This window comes from Uranotaenia lowii, chromosome 3 (assembly GCF_029784155.1).
Source record: "Uranotaenia lowii strain MFRU-FL chromosome 3, ASM2978415v1, whole genome shotgun sequence".
Taxonomy (NCBI): Eukaryota; Metazoa; Arthropoda; class Insecta; order Diptera; family Culicidae; genus Uranotaenia; species Uranotaenia lowii.
Window position 1 is genome coordinate 236,973,354 of NC_073693.1, and position 20,400 is coordinate 236,993,753.

A 20,400-nucleotide genomic window follows, 5' to 3' on the forward strand; every position below is an offset into this window, starting at 1 on the left:
TGCTTAAAGACAAAATTTCGCCGTAGGAGTGCCAATTTTCTGAAACTTTTGAAATACTTTTAAGAATAAAGTTATTTATTGTAACAAATGACATTGGACGATGATAAAACATTTTCCATTGTAGACTCATGTTGCATAGCAGATAATGGGTTAGTTCACACACAAAAAAGCATAGTAAATCCACTAAATCCGTGGTTTAAATGAACAACAGGCAACCAAGATTTTAAGTCAAATATGTTTTCTTGTTTAAAATTCCTTACGCATATCTATTTTACCATGTGCTCAATTCGACTGCGTCTTAGTAAAATTGACAATGAAATGATGCATTGTTTTACTTCATGCTTATTAAAATTAATTTGTTTCATGATAAAACTAGTATGTTTTATGATAAAGATTAATATGCACGAGGAGCTTGATTTCAATAGTAAAATTACTGTTCCGTTTCTGACAATCTGCCAGCACGGAAGAAGTCGACATAAAAGACCGTTGAAAATAACTGTCAACACTAGCGAAAAATAACGGTCAGTTAAGAGAAAATTTGCATACGACCAACATCTAAATCTCGTGGTTCTCTTAGCAATAAAGTTAGAAGTTATTAAAGTTTGATTACAAGTTTATTTATTCCAAAGTGGAACCGTCCTCCCCGATAGAAGGAATACTAAATTCAATACGACCCGCATCCGCCTGAAGAATTTTCCGACCCGATCATCCGACGTCCACGCTAATCCAACCTTATACAGTCCACCCGCAATTTGTTCCGCCCGAACATTGGTCCTGTTTCGAACCGGATTTGAACCGAAGGAAAGATGCCGCTCAACAGAACGCCCCCGAAAGGTTCCGCCAGAACAGATCCCGACGAAACGAACGACTTCCTAGGTTTTCCGAATCCGAACGAACATAACCTCCAAAGCGACGGTTCCGAGTCCCCACGTGATCAAACTCAAACATTGTTCCCGAATCCGATGGTACCGCTTGAATCTTCCGAGCAGCCGGTCGCTGCTGTCGACGCCGAAACGATGAAGCAGCTTTCTTCACTGTTCCGCCAACGCAATCAAGTATACCAAAAGGTAGCCCGAATCCACAGCGCAGTGAAGGGAATGCTCCTGGATTTACCGCAGCTGAAAGTTTACACCCGAAAACTGGAAGCAGCATACGGTGAATTCTCAAATTTCCACAGCCAAATAGTCGCCCTGTTACCCGTCGAAGACCTAACCTCACAAGAGGAAAACTACATCCGCTTCGAGCAGCTTTACGATTGGACATCCGCCAGCATCGAAGCCCAAATCATCGATCATCAACATCCTCCACCACATCCGCAAGTCATCGTGCACCAACAGCCGCTGAAAGCGCCATTCCCGACATTCGACGGTGAGTACACCAATTGGCCCAAATTTAAAGCGATGTTCCAGGATGTGATGGCTCAGTCGCGCGATTCCGATGCGATTAAGCTGTACCACCTGGACAAAGCGCTCATCGGAGCTGCCGCTGGCGTTCTCGACGCCAAAACAATCAACGATGGGAATTACGCACACGCATGGAGAATCCTCACCGAAAGATTCGAAAATCATCGCATCATCGTCGAGACCCACATCCGTGGCTTGCTCTCGCTGAAAAAGATGACATCCGAATCCTACAAAGAACTGCGGAATCTTCTCGACGAGTGTTCCAAGCCAATGAGTGTCTCGATTATCTGCAGCAAGAATTGACTGGAATGTCCGAATTGATGGTCGTTTTCTTGCTGACATCAGCTTTGGATCCATGAACACGGAAGGTTTGGGAACAAACACTCAAATCCGGAGAGTTGCCGAAATACCGATCCACGATTGCTTTCCTCAAGAGTCAGTGCCAAGTGTTGGAATGATGCGAATCCATTTGCCCGATCTCGATTCCGAAACCATCTACAACCAAACAAACTCAAACAACCAAACAAACTCAATCAGCGGTCTTACGCAGCAACCGCAGCGTTCGATAAACCATCCATCCAATGTGCATTTTGTGATGGCCCGCACCGAAATTTTCAATGCAACAAGTTGTCCATTCTACCCAGTGCCGAAAGAATGGAAAAGGTTCGAGCTTGCGGAGTGTGCTACAATTGCCTAACCAAGGGTCATCGCTCAAAGGACTGTCCATCAACAAAGAACTGCCAGAAGTGTGGTAAGCGACACCACACTCAGCTCCACGAAGATCAACAACAACAACAACCGAAACCGATGGCTACACCCACCACCCAAATCGATGCGCCTTCTCAAGCCGCACAACAACCAACTGTTTCATCCATGCCATGCAATTACACTGCCTCTCCCAAAACAGTGTTGTTGCTCACCGCTGTCGTTCACGTCCTGGATAACGACAACCAACCCCAAACTTGCCGAGTTCTCCTAGACAGTGGTTCCCAGGTAAATTTCATCAGCGATCAGTTGGCCAACACGCTGCGTCTCGAGAAACGAAAGGTCGAAGTTCCAATTGGTGGCATCAACGAAATTAAAACTGTCGCCCGCCATCTCGTCAAGGTTCACCTCCAATCACGCTGTAGTGATTTCCGCACGGAGCTAGAATGTCTAGTGATTCCGAAGGTGACTGGTCCGATCCCATCAACCAACATCGACATCACTGAGTGGAATTTCCCCCATGGTGTCCAATTAGCAGATCCAAACTTCTTCAAGCCCGACAAAATCGATCTACTGATTGGAGCAGCGCTCTTTTTCAACATCCTCAAGACCGGCCATCTCATACTGGATCCCTATTACCCGAACTCCGAGAGTCACACCTTGGTTGGCTTGTGTCTGGTACCTTGACAACGAAATCCAACTATGAGCCCATCCAATATGCCCAACTAGCCTCGGTGGAATCTATCGAAAATTCCATCACCAGATTCTGGGAACTTGAGGAAGTTCCAACCGCTCCGAAAACGACAGCCGAAGAGCAGCAATGTGAGGAACATTTTGTTGCCACCCACACCCGTTATGTTTCCGGTAGGTACACCGTTCGATTGCCGTTGAAACCAAATGCCGACAAGCTGGACAGCTGCCGAAATCTAGCATTGAAAAGGTTTTTCATGCTGGAAAATCGTTTGCAACGAAATCCCGAACTGTGGTCACAGTATGTTGAATTCATTCGTGAATATCAACTACTTGGTCACTGCCAAACAATCAACGAAGCCGACGACCCGCCCCAGCGTGGGAAATATTATCTTCCACATCACGCTGTACTTCGCCCCAGCAGCACCACCACAAAGTGCAGAGTGGTGTTCGATGGAAGCGCAAAATCATCCCCGTCTGGTCTTTCCCTCAACAACGTCCTCACCGTTGGCCCAGTGGTTCAAAACGACTTGTTTAGCATTAGGTTCCGCAAACATCGTTACGTTTTTTCTGCTGACATCGCCAAAATGTACCGACAAGTACGAGTGCATCCCGACGACACTGGTTATCAACGCATTTTCTGGAGAGAAAACCCGAAACACCCCCTGCAGGTTCTAGAGTTGACAACCGTCACCTATGGGACCGCATCAGCTCCGTTTCAAGCAACCAGGTGCTTGATACAACTCGCCGACGACGAGCTGCTGACATCTTAAGACATGATTGCTATGTTGACGATATCATGTCTGGTTCCGACAGCATCGACGAGGTGATTGAAATTCAACGACAGCTGAAGGCCATTCTGCTGAAGGGTGGTTTTCCTGTCCATAAATGGTGCTCCAACTCAACACAATTGCTCGAGCACATCCCGGTGAATGAGCAAGAAACCACCAAACGATACGACGAATTCGACATCAACGAAGCGATTAAGGTCCTAGGCGTTCTGTGGGTGCCTAGTACTGATCGACTTTTGATTGCCCGATGTGCTCCCCCGACGGTGAACGAAAGGCAGCCCAACACCAAACGAATTGTGTGTTCCGAAATCGCCAAATTGTTCGATCCATTGGGATTGATATCGCCAACTATCGTCATCGCAAAACTCCTGGTTCAACAACTTTGGCGAAAGAAGTTGGATTGGGACGATCATCTCGACAACGACAGCCTCAAGCATTGGAACGAGCTCCGAGAGTCACTTTCTCATCTCAACGAAATTGCAATCCCCCGCCAGGTGACATTCAACGACGCTGTGGTTTACGAGCTGCATGGTTTCGCCGACGCTTCTATGGTAGCATATGGTGCATGTGTCTACATACGAAGCATTTTCCCCGATGGTTCCTGTAAGGTTCGCTTGCTGAGTAGCAAATCAAAAGTCGCCCCCCTCCACGAATTATCAATCCCAAGGAAAGAATTGTGTGCTGCAGTGCTTCTAGTCAAATTGGTGACAAAAATTGTTTCCTTTATTGACATCAATTTTCGCCAAGTTCTACTTTGGTCCGACAGTCAAATCGTTTTGGCTTGGATCAAAAAACACCCCGACCGACTTGAGATTTTCGTGCGCAATCGAATTGCTGAAATCAATATTCACACCCAACAAGAACAGTGGCATTACGTTCCATCGCAGTTCAATCCAGCCGATATTGTGTCGAGAGGCCAACTGCCGTTCCCGCTGAGCCAAAATACAACGTGGTGGGAAGGCCCACAATTCCTGACCGAAGCAACTTTCATCGAAGAGCGCCCAGAAGACATCCCCGATGATGAATTGCCGGAGTTAAAAGTCAACTTGGTGACTACTCTGGCAACCAATCAAAAACCGTTGGACGTTTTCACCGATGTGAGCTGTTTCAGAAGGCTGCAACGAATTATCGCCTGGGTGTTGAGGTATCTGAACAACCGCCGCAAGCCAAAAGAGGAACGTGTGTTGCATCCGCATTTGACTATCGACTAGCTTCGAAATTCCATGTTAGTCATCGTTCGTGTCATTCAACGTTTGGAATTTGACGACGAAATCAAACGAGTCCAAAAAGGTGTCCCATGCAAACGATTATCAGCTCTCAATCCCATCCTATCCGACGGTCTTCTTCGAGTTGGTGGTCGACTGAGACATTCCAACTTGCCCGACGAATCAAAGCATCAGCTCATCCTACCAAACAACAACCCGGTCACAAAGCTACTGGTCCGAGCTTTGCATCTTGAGCTTCTCCATGTGGGTCCGAGTGGGCTCATTTCAGCGCTTCGACAACGATTTTGGTTACTCAACGCCCGTTCCACCGTTCGCAATGTAACACGGCAATGCATCAAGTGTTTCCGTGTGAATCCAACCAACGTCCAGCAACTGATGGGTGAATTGCCAAAGCAGCGTGTGGTGTTTTCCTCGCCATTCAACATCACCGGTGTCGATTATGCTGGTCCGATCCAAGTAAAGCAAGGTACCTATCGTCCAAAGGTGGTCAAAGCTTACGTCTCGGTGTTCGTGTGCATGGCCACAAAAGCAATCCATCTGGAATTGGTGTCAGATTTGACGACCGATGCATTCATCGCTGCCCTAGAGAGGTTCATCAGCCGCCGAGGAATGGTTGCCGAATTGCATTCCGATAATGCAACCAACTTCAAAGGTGCCAGCAACGAACTCCATCAATTGTACCAGCAGTTCCAAGATCAGCAGCGAGCCAGCAAAATCGATAGGTTTTGCCAGTCGAAAGAAATCGGTTGGCATTTCATCCCGCCAAATGCTCCCGAGTTTGGTGGCCTTTGGGAGGCCGCTGTAAAGAGCACCAAATATCATCTCAAGCGAATCATCGGTACCACTTTGTTGTCCTTCGAAGAAATGGCCACTCTGTTATGTAAAATCGAAGCCATCCTCAACTCCAGGCCCTTGTATTCAATTTCCAACGATCCTGCTGATCCGGAGGTAATTTCGCCAGCACACTTCCTCATCGGTCGACCATTGACAGCACCATCAGGCCCTACCTATTGTGATGAGAAAATAGGACGATTAAACAGATGGCAACATGTTCAGCTTATGCGTGAGCACTTTTGGAGAGCTTGGTCCAGGGACTATTTGTCATCTCTTCAGGTGCGGAAGAAAAACACATCTGTGCAAGACAACATCAAACCTGGCATGATCGTTATCCTCCATGACAACAACCGACCCCCTCTCGAATGGAAACTTGGCCGCATCACAGCTGTGTTCCCTGGCGATGATAATTTGGTTCGCGCCGTAGATGTCCTTAGCGAAGGTTCAACATATCGTCGAGCTATCACCAAGATATCGCTCCTACCAATAGAGGACAACAAGTCACCATCCCCGGCCGGAATATGTTCCGTTTCTGACAATCTGCCAGCACGGAAGAAGTCGACATAAAAGACCGTTGAAAATAACTGTCAACACTAGCGAAAAATAACGGTCAGTTAAGAGAAAATTTGCATACGACCAACATCTAAATCTCGTGGTTCTCTTAGCAATAAAGTTAGAAGTTATTAAAGTTTGATTACAAGTTTATTTATTCCAAAGTGGAACCGTCCTCCCCGATAGAAGGAATACTAAATTCAATACGACCCGTCCGCCTGAAGAATTTTCCGACCCGATCATCCGACGTCCACGCAATTACTTATACAGTCCACCCGCAATTTGTTCACCGCCCGAACAATTACTATGCATTTTTTTTGCACGGTGTGTTTCGTAGAAAGACTTAAAGAAAAAAAAATACAATAACGCTAATTTTTGCATAAGCAAGAAGAAAAGCTTTTCCGGTTCATTTTCACCAAAAATTAAAATATTTTGTCGGTGACACCCGGTACAATTTTTTTCCTGGGAAATTTTTTAATTAAAATTCTTCAGAAAATGATTTGTTTTTTGTGTTTTATAATTTCAGAGGTGCAAATTATCTTAATTTTAACTTTCAATACTTTTAAATTGAACTGATGACTCAACAATGTCATTAAAAACTTTGAAAAATTTTCATTTTTTTTAAACAAGTTACAGAGGGTCAAATTATTAGAAATTATTAGAATTATCTAGAACAATGTGAATCCATTTCAATTCATTGCCTTTAGATTTTCTGATTGTGGCAACACTGTAGAAAATTTTAATAAAAAATGCTTAATGATTAATAAAATCAGTTTACAATAGGAAGCGCTATAACTTTTATGTGATAAAGTTTATCGTGATGCGATCTGGAGTAAAAATGTTTGTCTAAATTTAAGCTTTTAAAAAATTTAGAAAATCAATATTCAAAAGTAAACGATCCGTTAAAAACAACTGATAAAAAATTAGTTTTTTATACTTTTCCTGATTTAAATATCTTAAAATTCCATTTGCACTTCAGACTCAATGCAAATCGTTACAGCAGTTCAATCAAGCTTAAATTTAGCTTGTTACTGTCTTTTGATTCAATCATCATTATAAGCCTGGAGTTTCCTTTAACCTTTTTATTTTTACCATTTTCTAGCTCAAATTTTGTAACCCTGCTGTACTCTCTGATTCCTCCATTTTATTCAAAAAGCATTACTGGTCAGGTGAAATAATATAAGGTTCATCGGTTTCTAACTCACTATATTATTTAAATAATATCTTAAATTCTTTGTTAGAAATTGAATTGAATTTATCGATGAATCTAATCTTAAACTCTGATAAGTTAAAAATTATTAAATTAAATTAAATTTACAAAAATCAACAGTATTGTTGGCAAAAGTGGAATTTCAAATGATTGATAGCAAGCTAGCATGCAGCGCGTAAGATTCATCACATTTTTTTATCCCTTACTTTTTTTACTTACTTATTTTAAATACTGTACACTGAAGTTCTTCTTTATTATTAAATACTTTCATGAAGCATCAATATTATAGTAAAACAATCACAACTTCTACAATTTTATAACAGTCATGGTAAAAACTATAGAAATCATTGGTTTGAATAAACCAAAGAAATCCATAAAAACAAAAAATAAATAAAAAGCATATATATATGGTCCCAAACCCTTGATGAAATTGAAAGTTTCTCTTGAAAATAAAAAAAAAGTTTTTTATCGTTTTGTTGATCATGAATTCCAAAATATTAACAGTGCTTCAATTCTTCAAATGATTGATAGAAAATTTATTCACCTTCAATATGTGAAAAAAAATATTTAGAATATATGTTATGTAGCGAAAGATAAACAGATTTCATTGCAAGTATTTTAACTTTTAATTAAATTTTATATTTTAAATTTTATTGAAAACTGGTCTGTATGGATATGTTTAAATTTATTCTGAAGTAAACAAAATTAAAAAATGTGGTTTCATCAAAAAATTTATTTTTGTTTTCTAAAGTGCGTATCCATATGCATCAGAGCCTGCAAATATTGTGGAAATATTTCTAAGAACAATTTTTAAAAAAGAAAAGATTTTTAATATTTTGTTGGAAACCAATCAAATGTTGTTGGACTGTTTTCATTCATGTTTAATTTTTTTTTAACCGGAATTAGTTTTGAAAGATAAACACATATGAATATAAATTCATGTTACCATTGTTGTCCCTAGTATATTAAAGTATGTATTTGCTGGTTGTTTTGTGTACCATGGAATGATTTTCCAAGATGCTGCTTCTGTGAAAAAACACCGATTTTCAAAATGAAAACTTTGGTTTCCCCCTTTTTTTAAAAGCCTAAAAAGAGTTATCTTGAATGTATATTTTGCAACTTACAGTTTTTACTATCCAATTATAATTTAAGTTCAATCTCATAATGATTTTACTTCGTTATTTTTTGACTTTGCCAGCAGACATTACATTAAAAACACCTTTAAGTTAGTCAAAAATAATCAAGTTTTGTTGATTTCGAAACAGTTGTATCCACCAAATTACACTCAAATTCTTCTAGAAGAGAACTATTGGACCACAGAGTAGCAGAAATTGAAGGAGGAGGATGCATCCACCTAAAAAACAGATAAGACGAAGTTTAAGTTTAAAAAACTTGGCAATATTATGACCGAAAAAAGTTGGCGCTGACCAGTCTTCCGAAAATCAATCAAAACAAACACTCAGGATGCGTTTCCTGTTGGAAACATTCAGATTGTATAATGGGATAGCGCCTCTCGCAACTGCTTCGCCTGGCTGGTATGCAATCTCGATCAGCGCTCCTATCAGCTATGCAAACCGAGTCGCATCATTCAGAATTATCGGTTTAGCAAACATCGCATATCGGAGATGAGTGAGATACAAACTGATCCATTCTGAATGTAGCTCACTCAGTATCTGCCTGAATTATATGAAATTCAAAATTATTTTTTGCAGGACGAGAAAAATCAAACAGTTGTGCGGGACACCATAAATTCTCAGTAGTTTTAACGTGATGGACGACAGTTTAATAAGAGAACTTGTAAAATTTGAAAAACATGGCGAAAGTGAACATCTTTCCCTCACAAACACAACTTCAATTTAATTTTGATCATACTGATGTTAAAAAACGTTATAACAACAAATAAATTTATTAATTTGCTATATATCAAATCAAACAAAATACGCTAATGATCGGCTTCATGTATCACTCACTCACTGCCTGATCCATTCACTCCTGATCGAAGACCAACAAGATTCGCCATATGCATTGCGCATTGGTGAGATTCCAATTTGATGATGGTGCTGCACTGTTTTGACAGCAAGCATCGTACGAGGTGATCTGTATTTTAGCGATGAATTGAACGATCGATGATCGGGTAGGTCCAGTAGCAATCAATAACGAAACCCGACCGTTGTACGTTCAGTTGCGAAGTGCAATCAGAAACATTCATTGAAAATGAGTGATATTCGGAACACTGGCGCTGACCAATGGGAGATACCAAGAATAAAGTAGAGTTTTTTCTTTAAAAAAAAACGATAAATAATTTTTTTCAATTTTTTCCATGAATTATCATAAGATTACCTTCACTTCCTTCATAGAAAGTATTTAGATCTAACGAATGGTTTTTGAGATACGCGCATTCGTAAATTATTTCGTTTACCGACATTTTCAAATAATCTTACCTTATCCCAATGTTGTCTTTTTTTCAACATATAATTTTTTCATTTTAAGTCCTTAGAAACAGTTTTGGTTTTGCTCCAAATTATTTGTAAGTTCCAATAATAGCACTTCAATTGCCGTACCCTGTACATTAGATATGTCAATGAGTCTTTCACCTTATTTCAGTTTTTAACCTATATTCTTTAAAATTCTTAATGTTGTCGTCTTAAGAGGCCCATTGTCCCTGATAGTTAAAATCGTAACCACAGAGTGTATAATTGATGTCCATTCATTGTAGCTAGGTATCTCCTTTCGGTCGTCCCGTTTCTGTGCTACCCTCCTCAGATCGATCCCTTCTTCTAGCTATACAAACACGACATGGAAGAAGTGGCAACCAGAAACCCTTCATCACTAATAGCGGCCGTAAAGTTTCATAGTCCAACCGGATTGATGAGGTTTTATTCGAATGAAGGCCGACTGGCCGCCCAGCCATTCATTCATTGGACCGAAAACAACCGACCGGAAGAGAATCTAAACCAAAAGACTTGAGACCGACAATGGAAGGGCCATTCCAGGAATACGACTTAATTATTTGGAAATGAAACGAGAGATTACAGCAGCGAAAATAAACTTTATGAATGTACTGAATGCATATCGTAGTGTAATAATCTTACTATTAAGATATTGTGTAACAAATGAATACAAAAGCGAGTAGCTGGAATTAAGTTTTAGAGGTCTTTGAAATGTTCTCAATTAAGATAAATGCAAAGATAGTTTCAGAAACAGTCCCATTTTTTACATTTCATGTATTTCAAATATATCTACTTAGAGTAGAGATAAAAACTTCAAACGGAATTTCTGATACTGACACTTAGGCATATAAATTTATTAATTAGCTCTACCGTTTTGGAGATATCGCAGACAGATTCCAGTTAAAAAAATATTTCGATAAAAAATCCTTTTTCTTAGGAGAACCAATCTATAGCTGTCGAATATAGAGAAAAGGTAATACACTTATTTGAAATACGGCTCAGTTTGGGTGACTTTTGCCCGACGGAAAGAAAAGCGAAAAAGGCTCTAAGTAAAGGCTACCCAAATGAACCCAAATCCAAAAAGGCATTTTTCCCAATTTTCCAGACAGCACATTTTTACAAATTCACTAAAACCAAAAAAGGGCATCGTCTTCTGCAAATGAAAGAGTTGGAAAGTTTTCAAAAGAAAACTTTAACAGAACCAAAATTTTCTGTTTTCCGCAAAAAGGGGAAAAAGCCAAACAAGGGGAACGAAAGAAAATTGGGGTTATTCAATTCTAGAAACCATGGCTACCGGTTTTCGAGAAAATGGCCTGGCAGCAGACAAACTGGCAATCGCTCAAAGAACATCTTTCCGGAACCGAGTGCCTTTGCCGATAATCGTCTAATTAATCTGCCATTTAAGATGTGCGGCGCGAGGCGCTTCATTAGTGACTAATTGAATTCCGGTGGCAGTCCGGCCTTTTTTGGCGGAACGAATTTCGGAGAGAGCAGTTCGATTCCGGTTGTCTGTAAATATTCTTGAACGCTTGACTTGGCCGGAGAAGATGTTGGTACACTATGTAGGCAGTTGTATTTTGCCTCAGATTCGTGTCTGGGATTTTTAAATTCAAAGTTTTGATACAAAACGGAATTCTTCTAAGACATTACAACAACAAAAATAACACTTTTATAAATTCAAATAATTTTGTCTTCCATCCAAAAACTTGACCGTGTTTTGCATACCCATCCCCTTTTTTTATATATTGACGCATAACTTACCCCCAGAGACGATGCAGTTCAGCTCCAGGATGCCACCCTCTTCGAAAGGGCCAGCATGCTGGGGAAGCTCGAAACCATTGGAGTCGTGAATCCGTGGAACGTCCGGTGGCACTGGAAAAAGATTGAAGACAATTATAACATCATATATAAATCCATCTTAATTGTGAGAAAAAAAACTAAAATGGTTTAAAATGTGGAGATGAGAAAAATCGAACAAATAAGGAAAACCAAATTAACTTTTTTTTATAGATTAAAGATTTAATAGGTTAAATCAGTACCTTAAAAAATTATTCAAAGATGGTGTTCGACAAAAAAATGTTAAGATTTCCTGTAGAATTTGAAATATTTTGTCTTTTTTTCTGAAATAAGTGTATACAAAGAGCCAAATTTGCACAAACAAATAATTTCGAGAAGATCTCCAGTGCAATTTGAGATCAGTTGCTAAGCAAAGCCGTTGAAATGCAAATACACGTGGACAAAATAAACTAAAACTTTCCAAAGTCGATGATATAATTTATTATTTTGTTCATCATTTTATACAATATACTAAATATGATTCAAATCTTACATTATAATCTTCCGTTATAATCTAACATTTTGGGAACATAGATGTAAAATGATTAACATTCTGGCTTTTCAGGGACTTTTCGATCAATTTAACAGTTGTAATTATTTTTTAAAGATTTTCAAATCACAGTTAAATCACATAAAAAAGGCTGGTTATAATTCACTGTATCAAGGCGTTTTTTTTTATTTTCCACGTCAATTAATTTTTTTATTCAGTTTCGTTTATTCAAATGTTCTTAGGCACATAAGAAGTTCTTATAAAAATAGTGATACTTAATTTTCTAAAACTTTATTTAAAGGAACCATATACTCAATATGGTTAAGAGATTTGTTGATTAGCAGCATCATTACAATATTGTTTTAGAAAAAAGATGACTGTTGTTCTAATTATTTCAGCTTTTCATACCAATCAACATAGTGCAGTTGATTTTATTCGCATTCAACTATAAATATAGTAGACTCAACAACAATCTGCTGATTGATCTTACGCAATCATTCAGGAACATTAGACTTTCTACTCCCATATATTTTTTTTGCTGCCTTTTGAGTCACCAAGCATCAGTGTAAAATTTTAGATGATTTGATTAATTCCTGAGTTAGTCCGACACGTTTCAGTTTTGTATGCAAATTTGAATGGAAGCAGAAATTTCTGCATATTTGGTTTTGACTGTTACATGACAAGCAGCTGAGCATTTCATGAAGAAAGATATAATCCTTTCAAAATAAAAAATCTGAGTCCAGTGAAATGTATTTAAAAATGGCAGACCTTGCTCGCTTAAGCTTTTAATAATTTCATGAAATGTTTTACAAAGGTTATATAAATCAATTCCTTGGCTATTCAAAGCAGTTTTTTGAGATTTTTATTCCCATATTGAGTGTTCCAAAAACGGAAAATTTAAAAAAAAAATGGGAAAACAAAAACTTTGCAAAACATCGAATATCTTTTCTGGGTTACAAGTTAGGGTAAAACTTTGTTGACAGGAAATGTACTGCAAGAATCAAGCAATATTTTTCTTTCAAAGCTATAATTTTTGGAACTTTCAGTACATCTCTGGCGACTTTTGAATGAAAATTTTTGTTTCCCCTCTTTAAATTTTCATACACAATTATATAGTTCGTTGCTTTATCGCTTTTTTTTCATTAGAATCAGCCAAAAAAGTTTTAGGTGGAGATGTTAAAATGAAAGAATTTGAAATTTCCATACACAGTTTGCAGCGGTCTTATGAATATACTATATACTATATATATATGTACATAATAGATTCACAATTGTGTAATTGATTTAAAGCATATGCTATAAATATTATTGATTGAACTATACATCCTTGTATGACCTACACGCACGGAAAAAAAGTATAGTATTTCCAACAATAATCTACTTATATTCAATCATATATCTGATTAATTCTCGGATAACTATAATTATTAAAATTTCAACAATACATATAATAGACAATCTGATTAATTTCGTACAGTCAACAATGTACACGGAGAAAAATATATAGATTTATCAGTCATATTACGCGTCTACATGAACATAAATATGGTTGTTTGGTTCTGACCCGAAAATACATTCAAGCCAACAATCTGATTATACGTTGCCACAAATGGATAAATGGCTGATTTAGCGATCGCATCAGCTTCGAAAATCCAACAGGAATTTTTAGTCAATCATTTGTATGGCTGTTTTTTCTGTAATACGGCTCCCTATGAACGTCGTCAATTGTAGATTCAAATATTAATAAAAATCAGTTTGAGCAGTTAACTGTATTGTTTTTCCTTTTTATTTTTAACAAGAAATAGGTTTTTTTTAATCATATATCACAAAGTGGCGTATTTTTGAATGCAATTGACGCTGCTGCTCCGCCGTTTCCAGATATTTTTTGAGACTTGCGCGAAACCTGAAACAAAATTTGAAAAAATCGTCAAAATCTAAATAGCTTTTTTTCAACCGAGAGAACATGATAAATATTCAAAAAATATAAAATTACTTACGTGGTAAAATTGAATTGGAAACATTTTGGGGGATTTTGTTTTTTTCCCATTACTTCGGCCAACCGGGATCAAAGTATGCGCGCTTCAACATAATATGTCCCAGCGGATGAATCTGAAACTGAAAACAACTGTTAGTAGAACAAATGAACTTACACAACAAATTGAACTTACATTTTCGCTTTCTGATGTATGTCCTCGAAAAAATAACTCCCACCATCTTCTGTTTTTGTGACATTCAATAACTTACATCTAGAATCCTTAAGTTGACCTGATTAAAAAAGCCAAATCCGCCATATGTTAGTTTATATTAGCGATGAGCAGATGAGAAATTATCGATAGCCAAAACAACTTTACAGCAATGCTAGTTTATTCGTAGCCATCGATGTAGATTTAGCAATATTATGGGTTCAACCAATAATCAGTGATATGGAAAAGCCAACCATACGAATTTTGATAACAACCTGTAGAGTTTTTTATCCGTGTATATAATACATTCAATTATAGTTGTATGATTGATTTTGTGCATTCAACTATAGATATAATAGATTCAACTATAATGCGCGATTGATGTTATACATTCAACAAAAAATATAGTAGAATCAATTATAATTATATGATTGATTTAATTATAAATATGATAGATTCAACTGTAATAATATAATTGATTTAATTATGAATATGATAGATTCATTTATAATCAGTGAATCAAAAATTGCCTACTAACGAATGATAATGACATTGTCCCAACTTGAACTTTTCGTGACAAAAACAAATAAATATTTGTCGTTGTCGCAGGCTTGGAACGATAAAGACAAATTTCTTTGCTAATTGATCCCGATAATATTTTTTCAGAACATTCGTTTGTTGCTGTTGAAAAATATAAGGATAAACGGTTCCAAAAATACCAGCTAAAAGGTATCAGATCATAACTTGCGAGATATTGGAAGAAAGCTCTTGGCCTCTTCATGAAGGGAATCGATAGGAGAAGCGATTCGGAGACACTGGGTAGTGGCCATGGTCAATTTTACCGGCTCCGGAACGAAATATGTCACAGTTATCGGATTGAGACTTGCGACATATTGATAGAAAGCTCTTGGCCTCTTTATGTAGGGAATCGATAAGAGAAGCGATTCGAGGACATTGGATCGTGGCCATGACCACTTTGGCCGGTTCCGGAACGTAATATTTCAACGTTATCGGATTGAGACTTGCGGCATATTAATGGAAGCTCATGGTCCCTTCATGAAGGGAATCGATAGGAGAAGCGACTCGGGGACACTGAATCGTGGCCATGGCCAATCTGGCCGGTTCCGGAACGAAATATGTCAAAGTTATCAGATTGAGACTTGCGACATATTGATAGAAAGCTCTTGGCCTCTTCATGAATGGAATCGATTGGAGAAGCGATTCATGAACACTTGGGTGTGGCCATGGCCAATCTGGCCGGTTCCGGATTGAAATATTTCAAAGTTATCGGATTGAGACTTGCGGCATATTGATAGAATGCTTATGGTCTCTCCATGAAGGGAATCGATAGAAGAAGCGATTGAGGTAAACTGGGCCGGGACCATGGCCCAGTAAGGGATCAAGGGCCACATAATGTGGGACATCTTGGGCAACCTATATAAATGTGTTTTTTAACTATCATAACTTAAAATATCTTCACCTTATCTGAAAAGTTTTTAACGCCAAGTTACTAAGTATTCTTGAATCACTTTTTCTATCGATATCGTTCATGAAAAGGCCAAGAGCCTTCTATTCATATGCCGCAAGTCTCAATCCGGTAACTTTAAATATTTCGTTCCGGAACCGGCCAAAGTGGCCACGGCAAAGACCCGGTGTCCCCGAATCGCTTCTCCTATTGATTTCTTTCATGAAGAGGCCATGAGCTTTCTATCAATATGTCGCAAGTCTCAATCTGTTGGTTTTGATAGATTTCGTTCCGGAACTAGCCAGATTGGCCATGGTCACGGCCCAGTATCCCCGAATTGCTTTTCCTATCGATCCTTTCATGAAGAGGCCAAGAGCTTTCAATTTATATTCCGCAAATCTCAATAACTTTGACATGTTTCGTTCCGGAGCCGGCCAGAATAGCCATGGCCACGACCCAGTGTCCCCCGAATCGCTTCTCCCATCGATTTCCTTCATCAAGAAGCCATAAGCTTTCTATCAATATGTCGCAAGTCTCAATCCGATAACTTCGAAATAATTCGTTCCGGAACCGGCCAGATTGGCCATGGCCACGATCAAGTGTCCCCGAGTCGCTTCTCCTATCGATTCCCTTCATGAAGAGGCCGAGAGCTTTATATAAATATGTCGCAAGTCTCAATCTGATAACTTTGATATATTTCGTTCCGGAACCGACCAAAGTGGTCATGGCCACGACCCAGTGTCCCTGCCCTGAACCACTTCTAATATATTTTCCTTTCCCAAGAGTTCTTCTCAGATAGGCTATGATCTGATCACATAATTTTTCATTTTTACGAAATCAGATAGATTAGCCACATAATCGAATAGGATTGTCCCACGTTTTAAATTTCAGGACAATTTCACATTAGAATTTGTCATTATCTTCTCAACGACGCGACAACTCTTGGTTGCCTACTCATTTTGTCATGATAAACATACGGGAGAGACAAAAGGTTGTCGCACAGAGATAGAATAAAGACAAAACCACACGCCCACTTTGTCGCTTGTTTCAAGACAATATCAGGGACAATTTGATTCACTGTTTATAATAATATGATTTATTTAATTTTAAATATGATAAATTCAATTTTATTTCTATGATTGATTCACTGAGGTCAACTATAAATATTGTACATTTAATTTCTGTTTATATTGGAAGTTATCATATCTGAAGCACTTTTTCGGAATAATTTTATGGCTACGTTTTATTATTTTTTTAATTTATTATTTCAGCATTTTGCATTTAGTTCGTTTTAGCCGCCATGATGCTAGAAAACCTGACCGGAAATCCCGATATCCATGTCCTGGTTCCTTCGCTGTTTTTCTTTTTGGATCTTGATGCATGGTTGCCCAGGAAATTTTGCGTCTTAACTATCGGTCCCGGAAGATGTCTGCGCTTCTGCACTCGTGCGAAGATTGACCTAGTGGGGGGAAATTTATTCAATATCATGACATAAATCTATCATACGCTGACTTACCGTAATGTTACCTACCCACGTCGATTTCCCGGGCAGCCAGAGTAGGTGTACTTTTCCCAATTGCAGGAACAATCGGCCTTCTACAAGACCGCTGCCACGAACTGGTAGAGGAAAATGTTTCCCCATCACCGGAGAGAGCCCTAAAAACAGCGATCCGATCGCTACAGGGAACATCTATTGGGTCCCACACTTAATTTTTTTTGTTTTTGCTGATGAACACTATAGTATTCAAGTAACACACAATCTATCATAACAATACAGTTTTATTTACTATATTAATGGTTCAATACCTAGAAACAATCATACATTTGTAGTTAATTCTATTACATTTACAATTGAATCAATTATACCACTAATGTTGAATCTATCATATTTACAGTTGAATCGATTATATTTATAGTTGAATGCCTAAAATCAATGATACAATTGTAGTTGAATCTATCATATTGACAATTGAATCAATTATACCACTACAGTTGAATCTATTATATTTATAGTTGAATGCCTATAATCAATCATACAATTGTAATTGAATCTACCATATCTACAGTTGAATCAATTATACCATTACAATTGAATCAATTATACCACTACAATTGAATCGATTATATTCATAATTGATTGCATAAGGTCAATCAGCAGTTTGTAGCTGAATCTATTGTATTTATAGTTGAATGCATAAAATAAATCATACAGTTGAATGCATCATATTGATAGTTGATTGCGTAAGGACAATTAGAAGTTTGTAGTTGAATCTATTATAAAAGTAGTTGAATGCGAAAAAATCAACTGCATTTCGATTATTGGTATAACAAGCTGAAATTATTGAAACAACTGTCGTCTTTTTTCTCCGTGCGGAAAATAAAAAAAAAGGTTTAATTTACCCGAAAGTAAGGTTATTTTTTTTTGACCCATCTTACTCGGTAAATTTTACCTTTTTCGCATTCACCTGGCAAAAAAGTGAATGCTAGTTAGTTTGATTGGTTTCTTCATAAAACCTAAAAAAAAATCATTCGTCAGGCTCGTAGACAATTTGGCTTCGCGTTCCATATACTCATGCCCTTCTCCATTCGACTAATCCGGTCAGTTCCAGCTTTTCCAGAATGATATCTGGAGGATGACGTGGAATACATCTTGAAGCTCTGTTGGCCGATCTTAAACAAAAGCAAAGTGTGATGACGAGAACCAGCACAACTAAATGATATCCAAAAAACACTTACGATTCTGTCCCGATTTTCACATATTGAGAACGAAGCAAACTTGCTCTTGAATGACAAAAACAACGAAACCTCAATAAAAGGGTTCGGCAAATTGTTACTTTATTTTAAGATGAATTGTACCGTTTTGTTAAGCTTAATCCATATCAACTTCACTTCGCTACGAGGTTAGTTTAACTTTATTAGGATTTACTTCTTTTTCTTAGTGAATTGTACTTCTTTATTCAGCTCAATTCAGTTAAACTTCACCTTATACGAGGTAAGATAAACATTTTTGGATTCATCTATTTTCTCGCTGTGACTTTCCAGCTCGATTAAGATGAACTTCCCTTATTGTGAGATGAGTTTCACCTCGAAAAGATATAAGTTACCTTTTCGGACTTTCGCGAGTGTTCACCTTGCTATCTCGGTAGATTTTACCTTTGAATTATTTTTCGTGTATCACATTTAGCTATAGATATGTAATGTTTTCAACTGTAATTGGTATAATTTGATATAACTGTAATTATAATAGATCCAACCACAAATGTGTGATTTCTTCTAGGAGTTGAACTATAAAAACAATAGATTCAACTATTCATTCCTGGATGACCTATCACATTTAACTACCGTCAACTGGGCAACATGAAAAACTTTTCCACTTCAATGGGCTTCTAAAAACTCACATTCAAAGATTATGCATCAAAGTTTTAAAGGTCAGTGGGACATCAACATGACTTAATCAGAAAAAATATTGGTTTCTTCAATTATTTTAAATTTTTTGAAAACATGCGATTTTCACCATATTTAGAAAAAGGGGTTACTTGCAATAAACCTTTGATTTAAAAAAAAAAATCTAATTAATTGCGTATAAATGTATAGTCTTTGATAAATTTTTGATGCAATATAGGCATTACGCATAAAAACACCATTGCACTAATTTCTGGATCTGTTGAAACTAATTTTTGCATTATTCTTCTCTTAAAGATATTGCATACATTTAGGGGTAAAAAAATACTACAAAAAATTCTACTTACTGAGATCATAAAAATTATTTTCAACGTTCAAAAATACGTGATGTAAAATAATCATATTCGAGCATATGGAAACGAGATTTACAAGGTGTCTCCTTTGATTATCATTTTTTACATCTTAGCCCAGACAAGTAACTGAATTATGAGAATATTTATATAAAAAAAAATATGATTGTTGGAAAAATATTTTTAAACCAACTGTGTTGGAATAGGAATTTGTTCGATTCACAATGTGCATCGAAAAATTATTCGCACCAAAAGTTCAACCATTTGCGTGTGATGATGAGACACCCTATTGAACCATCATCAACGATCATCAAACTCGACCGAGTTTGCAGCGGAACAATAAACGCCGGCCGGCGTGCCGGTGAGATTTGTGCTTCACACAATAGAGCCATCGAAATTGTGATCGATTGTGTGCTGTTGGTTTCATCACACGCGCTGGGTGAAAAAACTACCGAAAAATAGTCTTCGTTCGTTCGCAGCCGTCTGCACATCAATCAACGCGCAGCAAGTTTCCAACTCAAGCTGGAACTTGCTTTATAATTTGGAAGTGCTAGTTTTAAGTTGAAAATAGTTTAAGTTCAAAAAATAAAGTTAAGTCCAATTTAGTTGTTTAAATATAAAAACTGTTTTATATAATTGGACTGAATAGTGAGGAAAATTAAACCGTTTGTGGGGTGATATGCATGTGCCTTCGGAAAACCAAATTGCATGCCAGAACTTAGTTCTTCGACACACCGAATCTTCACGTGAGTGATTCCGGATTTTGTCCACTGCCTCTCCCGGGGCTTCGACAGGATTATTAAACCAATCCGA

General features: G+C 37.8%; 1 protein-coding gene across 1 annotated transcript in view; it reads right to left on the reverse strand.

Moving 5' to 3' along the window:
- Positions 1 to 20,400, reverse strand: part of LOC129753194 (hemicentin-2-like) — a 369,013-nt gene that overhangs the window by 43,374 nt on the left and 305,239 nt on the right. The window contains exon 6 of the mRNA XM_055748994.1: positions 11,623 to 11,733. Within this exon, the coding sequence (XP_055604969.1) occupies positions 11,623 to 11,733 (111 nt within the window). The remainder of the gene's footprint in view (positions 1 to 11,622; positions 11,734 to 20,400) is intronic.